This window comes from Echinops telfairi, unplaced genomic scaffold (assembly GCF_000313985.2).
Source record: "Echinops telfairi isolate 266 unplaced genomic scaffold, ASM31398v2 ScPeMD7_60;HRSCAF=208, whole genome shotgun sequence".
Lineage (NCBI taxonomy): Eukaryota > Metazoa > Chordata > Mammalia > Afrosoricida > Tenrecidae > Echinops > Echinops telfairi.
This window is the reverse complement of record NW_022103958.1, coordinates 32344415-32353980: the sequence shown is the minus strand read 5'-3', so window position 1 is coordinate 32353980 and position 9566 is coordinate 32344415. Positions and strand designations below refer to the sequence as shown.

General features: G+C 51.5%; 1 protein-coding gene across 5 annotated transcripts in view; it reads left to right on the top strand.

Moving 5' to 3' along the window:
• The window catches only part of NAV2 (neuron navigator 2), a 413588-nt gene that overhangs the window by 128507 nt on the left and 275515 nt on the right, over nucleotides 1-9566 (top strand). For all 5 annotated transcript variants that reach the window (XM_045290963.1, XM_045290962.1, XM_045290966.1 and 2 more), the window contains exon 2: nucleotides 4297-4414. In XM_045290963.1, the coding sequence (XP_045146898.1) occupies nucleotides 4297-4414 (118 nt within the window). The remainder of the gene's footprint in view (nucleotides 1-4296; nucleotides 4415-9566) is intronic.

Sequence of the window (9566 nt, the reverse complement as noted above, 5' to 3'; positions counted from 1 at the left end):
AGGGCGCGTGGTTCCCAGGGCGCGGGGTCCCAGGGCGCGGGGTCCCAGGGCACGTGGGGCAGTTGTCTTGTCGAGTTTCTCCTGGGTTTCTTCTCTCCAGTGCTATCTTGCTTCCCTGGAGGGCTAATTGCAGTGTAAGCTCAGTAACGCTGAGACACAGGATAGTTTTTAAAATGAGTGTTGTTATTACAACTAATAGCCAGGTTTTGTTGTCTGGTTGTTGTTTTTAACATCCGTCGATCCATTGATTTTCTCCCCGTGGATCTCAGCCTGTTTGCTATGGCACAACGTGAAGTTAAAGGCAAACAACTGACCCCCGCCTTGAGGTTCTTCTCTCAGGGGTGATCAAGTGAATCAAAACAGAGTCACTGTGTAGCCGGCTCTGCCTGCCCTCCCCTTTGATCTCTCCCAGCCTCTGACAACAGCCCCTCTCCCTCGCAGAGCTCTCTGGGAGCCTGGGGTGGTTGCGCGGAGCCTTGGGCTCCAAGGGCTGAGACGTGAGCTCTGAGGGCCGGAGGGCCAGAGCGCAGAGGCAGGTGAACCAGCTGAGGACATCCATCCGGTCCGCCCCAGCGCACGGTGACCCCAGGGGCTCCGAGGGGGCTCAGTGACTGAGCTTCCTCTTCCCTTTTTTCTTCAGAAGTACATGGCCAGGACATTTTTTTTCCCTCCAGAAGTGTCCCCTGGTAGACTTGAACCTCCTCTGACCCTTGATTTAGCCACCTCGTGTGTCAGCCATCGCAGCCCCAGGGACTCCTCGTGTCCGTGTAAGGGAGGAACACTGCTGGAGCCTGCGTGGACAGGATTTCATCATTTGAGGTAGGGGTGGTGGTGATGCCTTAGTCCTCCTTGCTGGGAGTTCCTTCCTCCGGTTCCTTTCTGCTGAAAGTCCACAGGTGCCGGCCTTCCCTGGGGCAAGCCGGGATCAAGGAGTCATAGGCCTCTGGGGATCACCAGAACTTCAGGAAATGAGGCTCTGAAGAAAGCCCTTCTGGGTGGCTGGGACTTGGACCAAAATCCCTGTGTCTTTTTATCCCTGCTAGCATCGATGGCATAATGGTTACACATTGGGCTGCAATCTACAAGGTCCAAAGTTCGAAACCACCAGAAGCTCCTCAGGAGAAAGGCGGGGCTTTCTCCTGTCAAAGAGTTAGAGCAGGGCTCCTCAAACTTTTTAAATAGGGAGCCAGTTCACTGTCCCTCAGACCCATTGGAAGGCCAGACTATAGTTTAAAAAAAACTATGAACAAATTCCTATGCACACTGCACATATCTTACTTTGAAGTAAAAAAACTAACGGGGCAAAAACACCGGGTGGCCTGGATAAATGTCCTCGGTGGGCCGCATGTGGCCCGCGGGCCGTAGTTTGAGGACGCCTAAGTTAGAGTCTTGGAAACTCACAGGGGGCAGTTTTACCCTGTCCGATGGGGTCAGTGTGAGCCGGCATCGACTCGATGGCAGTGAGTGTGTTTTGGGGAGCATTGCAGGGTTGATGCTCCTGAGGGAGGGAACCTGTCTTGGAAGACGAAGAATGTTGCAAGTTCACTTCTTAAGGATGCTCCCTGGAAGAGTGTTTTTCTCACTGCAGGAGCCACTGGGACAGAACAAAAAGGAACGGGACTGGGTTCATGTCAGGGCTTAGCATGGTCCTTGAGAACAGATTTCAAAAAAACAAAGCTAGCTGATTGGCTAGGATTCGCCTCTTCAGGAAGTTGAGAGCTCTGACCAGACGTGTCTGTTGGTGTGCTTGTTCCTGGCTCCACATGATGACTGCTTGTTCCTGGCTCCCGGTGACTGATGGCGCTTGAACTATGCCCTGGTTGACTCTCCCTGCTCCGTCCACTTTTCAAACCGTAAGGAGATCCTGACTGAGAATTCACTGAAAGCCTACATTATTTAAGTCTCTATATTCCATTTCTCCAGGACTTGCACTTTCTCTTCTTGGTCAGTTCAGCCTAGCAGCCACTTCCCAGTGCCACATGCTTTCCCACAGTGAGGGCCTGCCAGCGTGGTGCAGAGTGGGGCAAGATTTGATGGGGGGAAGGGGAGTGTACCCACATCAGAGAGATGGTGTCAGTGTATATAAGCTTCCTGGCTCTCAGGGTCCCCTGCAGCCAAGGGGGGCTCTGGGGGCACTAGCCTTTGATCTGAGCCTTGCCAGGGGGACAGGGGAGCATCATACAGGGGGCAGAGGAAGAGCCTGGTGTGCCCTGTCTCCCTGAGCACTTGGTCTGTGCAGGCAGGCAGTGTCCCCTGGCCTTTGCTGTTCACACCAGCCCACTTTCTCTGGGAAGGGTCAGACATTATATCGGGGAGGCGTCGCAGGCCCAGGGGTGTGCCGGTCAGCAGGACTCGGCTTGTGTAGCAGGAACACAGCCGCAGGCCATGAGTGGCTCTGGCTGTGCCATGCAAACACTGTTTAGGAAGACACGTGGCCAGCTGGATTTGGCCCCTTCGTGGTTGGCTAGCCCCTGCCGTCGTCTCTGTACTGTAATGGGTTTGGGCTGCCCACGTGGGTTCTTTCCATTTTTTTAATAAATCATGTTATTGGGGGTTCTTATAGCTCATCACCATCCATCCATCTATTGCGTCAAGCACATTTGTACATATGTTGCCATCATCATTTTCAAAATATTTTCTTTCTACTTGAGCCTTAGGTATCAGCTCATACCCTCCTCCCTCCCTCTTGAACCCTTGATAGCATATAAATTATTATTTTTTCATGTCTACACTGACTGATGTCTCCCTTCACCCACTTTTCTGTTGTTTGTCCCCCTGAGAGGGGGTTATATGTAGATCATTGTGGTCTGTTCCCCCTTCCTACCCGCACCTTCCGCTTACCCTCCTGGTATTGCTACTCTCATTATTGGTCCTGAGAGGTTTATCTGTCCTGGATTCCCTGTGTTTCCAGCTCTTTTCTGTACCTGTGCACATCCTCTGGTCTAGCCGGATTTGTAAAGTAGAATGATAGTGGGTTATGATAGTGGGGGAGAGGGAGAATTAAAGAACTAGAGGAAAGTTGTTTCGTTGGTGCTATGCTGCACCCTGACTTGCTCATCTCTTCCTTGTGACCCTTCTGTAAGGGGATATCCAGTTGTCTACAGATGGGCTTTGGGTCTCTACTCAGCCCCCACTCCCTCATTCACATCGATATGATTGTTTGTTCTGGGTTTTAGATGCCTGTTACCTGATCCCATCTACACCTCATGATCACACAGGCTGGTGTGCTTCTTCCATGTGGACTTTGTTGCTTCCTAGCTAGATGGCCGCTTGTTTACCTTCAAGCCCTTAAGACCCCAGATGCTATCTTTTTGATAGCCGGGCACCATCAGCTTTCTTCACCACATTAACTTAGGTGCCCATGCTGTCTTCAGCAGTTGTGTTGGGAAGGGCTCACGTTGATTCTTGTGCACACCCGCTACTCCTCACATAGCAGACCTGCTCCTCACGTGCTCATAGACTCACCGCACGAAAATTACCAGGAGGCTTCAGAAGCCGCATGGGGAAATCCCATCACCTTTCGTAATTCCATCTTTCCACACACCTTTTGAAGCCGCTTCACATTCCCCAAGAGATCTGCTCTCTGCTTCCTACCGGTGCCCCTGCTTCCGCCTTCCAGGGTGCTGTGCACACCAGCCAGGTGTTTAAAAACGCTAGGACTGGCTGTGTTTTGTCCACAGAATCCCAACAATGGAAATGATGCTTGGCTTTTAAATGGAAGGTTAAATTGGTGATGATTGTGCGGCCATAAATAACTCCACTCACACAAGCACCAGGATAATTGGAGGGGCACCCTGTTTTAGTACTTGGCTTCTTTACAAGGGGCCACAGTTCCTGAGATCCCAGCTGGCTCAATAGCTCCCCGTACTCTGAAATGGCCCATTAAGAGATGCCAGTTGGGTGGCAACTTCCCCATACGTTTTCTCAATAAAGAGAAAAAGATGAGAGGGTGGGGGGAGCTGGGAAGACTCGGCGTGTATTTTGAGCTGTAGCCTCTCAAAAAGCGGCCTGGAGCAGACTGTTTAGTTCCATGTCCCCTGCCCCATTCAGGCCTCTGCATGTTTTGAAGCTTTCTTTGGCTTCCCCTGAGCCTTGACGGCAGCCTTCTCAATAGGCCAGAGCCAGGCTTCCATTAGCTGAATGCCTGCCCAGCACAATGCACTGCATGCTAATGGTGCTGGCCCGCCCGGCAGACAGCTCGTAGGCCAGACAGTGGCTGCCGCCGGCCCAGCAGCTGCGCAGACCCAGCGATGGAGCCCCCGGGCTTCCTAACATTGCCTGCTTGCTTTCTTGCAGATCTACACAGACTGGGCCAATCATTATCTCGCGAAATCCGGCCACAAGCGTCTCATCAAGGACCTCCAGCAAGATGTGACGGATGGCGTCCTCCTGGCCCAGGTCATCCAGGTTGTAGGTAAGAGCCGGTTTTAAACACAGGGCGTTGGCGAGTTACTGTGAGCCCAGGAGGGGTGGGAAGGGGAGAGGAGGGCAGGGCACTGAACTCTCTTGAGAAGTGGGCAGCTTTCTGTGACACGTGTTGAGGATTTATTTTCCCCAGTTGTTTTGTGCTCTGGCGTGTGGGTATCGCTCACTTTTCCTAATAAGATCACACACACAACCCCAGAGAGCAGCCTCGTCTCCATCCTCTAGAGGCAAGACTGGCCAAAGCCAGAGAGAGATGCTGTTGGTTTGTGGGGAGGATGTCTTGGTCCCCCTTCTTGCCTCCTACTATCTTTCTGACTCTCCTCCTTCCCACCCCCTGCACTTTTTCATGGATGGCCATGGAAGTGTTTCAAAAAATGAAACACAGCAAGTTGAACAGAGCGGGCTTAATGCTGCCAGCTCTAATTGGGGCTGAGAAATCAAAGGATCCAGCTCTGCAGAGGGGGTTCTGGCTTTCTTACTGGGGGAAGGGAGCGGAGACCTTGGTGTGTGCTGGGGGACAAGGGTTCATCCTGAGCAGGCGCGTGGGCAGGCCAGGCACCGCTTTGCCTGGGGTCTGATGGGAAAGGAAGGCTTCAGTGGCTGGCCGGAGGGCACACAGCAGACCCAGGAGGCGGGAGGTCAATTAGACGGCATTAGGCTGATTGTTGTCACTGGCAGCTGTAGGCGCTGATTCATGCCAAGGAAGAAGGCACAAGCAGACCGAGAAGCATGGGCCCCTCCAGCGTGTGTTGTGGAGAAGCGGCCTGTCGTGGTGGCCGCGCTGCTCAAAACTGTAGAAATCCCACCTGAAAACACAAGTTGTCTTTAGCTAACAATCTGGACCTGCCACTGTTACTGAAAAGACAGAGAAATTTTCCTGCCAGCCTAAGATTGGTGTAGGTGATAGATAAATAAGCTGCAGTGTCAAATTCTGACTCATGGCAGCCCTATACTATAGGACAGGGCAGAACACCCCCACCCCCACCCCACCCCCCACCCCGTGAGTTTCTAAGACTGAACCTTTATGGGAGGAGAAAGCCTGGTGGTTTTGAACTGCTGACCTTGCAGATTAGGACTCAACACATAACCACTACGCCACCAAGACTCCTGCATGGATGGATGGATGGATGGATGGATGGATGGATGGATGGATGGATGGATGGATGGATGGATGTATTTATTTATATATATTTTTTTCTTTCAAGGCTGCCTTCCATTGATGCCTCTTGACTTTTCTTCAAGCCTGCCCCACTCCAGCATTAGCTTTCTTTTGCTCGGTAACAACGCCACCACAGACTTAGTGGCTTCAAAGAACACACACTTGTCACTCTGTTGCAGTCAGCTGTGACTTACGCAGGGCCAGGTTGCAGTCAAAGCTGTGAGGTTGGACACTTGACATGGGAAGAGTTTTTTACAGTGTCAGGACTGACAACTCTGGCCTCAGTTTCTAGAGGCCCTTGTGAGCCTTCCAGCCTGGTCCTTCAGGGCCGGCAAGAGGGAACATTTTGGAACAAGTCTGCTAGCAATGTGGTAAAGGTGATAGAATGTCATTCTCGTGATCACATTGTATCGAGGGAATGATGCTCATCACTGTTGCCACATTCCATGGGTTAGAAGCCAGTTGCAAGTCCCACCCACATGTAAGGCAGGGGGATTATACCAAGGGCGTGAACACAGGGGTCTCTGCTCTTTCTTCCTCTTCCTCATCACTCCCACCAAGCTCTTTCAAAGCCTTTCCTCATTTAATTTCCTTCACAGCCCCGTTTTTCAAAAGTAGGTCTCATTGAGGCTCAATAGTCAATTATCACATGACTAGGCTGCTTCTAAAGGAGCCCTGGTGGTGTAGTGGTTAGGTGCTAAGCTATGATCCACATGGTCGGCAGTTTGAAACCCCTAGCAGCTCTGCATGAGAAATACTAGGCTTTTAACAAGCTCTGTTTCCGAAACCCACAGGGGGTCCCTATGAATCAGCATTGACTCAATTGCGCAGTGAATTTGGTTTCTGATGTCTTCTATGAGCCCTGATTATGCTAATTACAAGGTCAGCAGTTTGGGAGAAAGACTGGGATTTCTACTCCTGTGAAGAATTACAGCCTCAGAAACTCACAGGGGCAGTTCTACCCTACGCTGTATGATCGCTCTGAGTCAGCATCCACTCCCTGGCATTGAGTCTGCTTCTAGGGATCCCTGGTGGCACACTGTGGGACTGCTATTCACAAGGTCAGTGGGTCAAACCTACCAGCCTGTCCTTGGGAGAACGCTGAGACTGTCTGCTCCCTTAAAGATTCAAAGCCTCCGAAACTCCATACGGGGTCGGGGTCAAAGTGAGAGTCGGAATCCACATTGTGGCAGTGGGCAAGTCTGCATCTAAACTTCTGCGGTTCTCTGCCCCACTGTCTCCCCACTCCATCGAGAGACACCGAGCTTTGTGCCGGGCATCACACTCTTTGCTAAAGAGATGGATGAGCAAGGCGCAGACCCGAGAAGAAGGGGTTCCATCTTCCTGGCAGGTGACCCATGCTCCAGCTGGCCGTCAACGTCCACGTCAGCAAGGTCATGTCGGTGTGCGCCTGGCGGAGGGCGTCTTGGGCTGTGGCCTCCCCGGCTTTGAGTACAGGCAGCGAGTGTGGGAAGGGTGGTGCTCAGCGACCTTGCTCTCACTCCAGCTCTATCCTCTCAACTGTTGGGCTCTCAGGAGCGTCACTGAACCCCTGCAGCCAGCCTCGGTGTCCCCATCTCTAAGATGGGGACAGCTCCACCTGCCCTGCCTGCTCTTATGTGTGGCAGTCATGAACCCCTGCAGCCAGCCTCGGTGTCCCCAGATGGGGACAGCTCCACCTGCCCTGCCTGCTCTTATGTGTGGCAGTCACCTCGAAAGTAAGTTCAAAATCCAAAACCAAACTCACTGCCGTGGGTGGAGTCTCTGCCGACAGTTTTGGGACTGCGTAGAACTCCCAGACGGTAACTCTACGGTAACTGTTCACAGGAGTAGAGCCTCGTCTTCCTCCCTGGGATCAGCTGGTGGTTTCAAACCATTGACCTTGCAGATTGCAGGCCAGTTCTTAACCACGACACCACCAAGGCGGATGCCAACTCAGAGCGACGCTATAGGACCAGATAGACCTGCCCCATGGGTTTCCCAGACTGCAGCTCTTGATGGGACAACAAGCAGTTGGTGCTGGGGACTGCCGACCTGTCAGTTAGCAGCCTAACCTGTCACCATCACGCCTCCAGGGCGCTCTCAGAAAACAAGGCAGGCACTGCCTGTGAGCCGTGTTTGGAAACTTTGAAGCGATTTTGCAGAGCACTTGGTAGCAACTGCTACATGTGTAAGGGGAAACTGAGGCCTTCAGACAGTGTCGACGTGTCAGCGTGTGTGGTAGTACATTAGTCAGGCAAGCTTTTATCTTATTATTTTTTTAATATGTCAACAAACTTTTAAGACGGGAGAGTCAATCCCGTCCCTCACAACACCTGAAAAATTATCCAAGAGCCATAAGTATATGTTCACCAGCAAGTGAAATCACCGTATCCTTTGAAATTTTTCAATGTTACCTAGGGCTCGAGAGCTGCTGTGTGCTGACAGCCTGCTCCGGGTGGGCGTGAGGGGCCGAAGTGCATTTCCAGAGACTCCGTGCACGGAGCCCAGGTCAGGTCTCCTCGCAGACCCCCCACGTGTTTCCCCCCTGCCCACCAGGAACAGCTCACTCTGGCCAGGGACGCCTTGGTCAGGCCAGTTGTCAGCACGTGACTCAGGACCCTGACTATCCAGCCCACACCTTCGCTGTGGGGTGTGTGTGTGTGTGTGTGTGTGTGTGTGTGTGTGTGTGTGACTTGAAAGAGCAGGTGAAAGTAGTTGCCTTTGCATGACTTCCTTTCCTGCATTGTCTATCAGCCAATTCCGATCATGCAAGCTCTTAAAAAAAATTTTTTTTTAATTTTTAATTTGGTGAAGGCTTACCGAGCAGATACGTTTTCCATTCAGTAGTTCAGTCACAGTTTGTTTCAGGTAATTGATGGCAATCCCAATAAAATAGCATCTCTCATCACCCGCCTGTCCCTCCACCACCACCCTCCAGTTTCCATTCCTCCTCATATCCGAGCCCTCCTGAACTTTGTCCGTGGGTTGAGGCTGCCTTTTTGATCTTAAAGGGACAGATGTATACCTTCCTGCTGTAATGGTTTCCCTAGAGCAGCGGTTCTCAACCTGTGGGTCTCAACCCCTTTGGGGTCGCCCGATTCAGTTATGAATTACAGTTTGAATGACAATTATGAATTACAGTTATGAAGTAGCAACGGAAATAATTTTGTGCTTGGGGGGTCACCACACTATGAGAAACTGTATGAAAGGGTCGTGGCATGGAAGGTTGAGAACCACTGCCCTAGAGACTTGAGTCGGGGGGTGAGTTTCTATATGTGAAGGGTGACAAGGACCCTGGTTTAGAGAGCCCACTCACCTCTGACCTTAGTCTTTTTTTTATGATTTAAAAAAAAAATTTTGTTCCACATTTTTCTCCCGCTCTGTGCACGGCCTTTTAATGTGTTCCTTTTCAGAGCAGTTGGTAGGGGTAGCTGGGCACCATCTGGTTCTTCTGGTCTCGGTGTGGAGACGGTGTTCATGTGGCCTATTCGTCTACTAGACTACTGTGTCCATGTGTCTTCGATGCTCTTCCCACTTCTTTCTTTAGGTGGCATCCATGAGCTTTTTAAGACCCCAGTCAACAGAGTCCGTTTCTGATCTTAACCTGTCTTACGAACATGCAACTCTTGGCAAGGAGGGGAGAGCCCTCCGAAGGGGCAAGAGCAGGTCTGCAGGATGGAGGGGTCGGTAAGGTTCTCCAGCCAAACTCTCCGTGCACAGCCCTGGCTACCTTTAAAGAACGAGTAGGTGCACTGTCGTGATGCGGAGGGTGGCAATGCCCTGGCACAACTTCAGCTTTCCTGACCTTTTTCTCATCAGTGTAGTTCTCAGTCTTCTTTTTTTTTTAATCGCTTTATTAGGGGCTCATACAACTCTTATCACAATCCATACACACATCAGTTGTGTAAAGCACATTTGTACATTCATTGCCCTCAGCATTCTCAAAACATTTGCTCTCCACTTAAGCCCCTGGCATCAGGTCCTCAGTTCTCCCTACTCC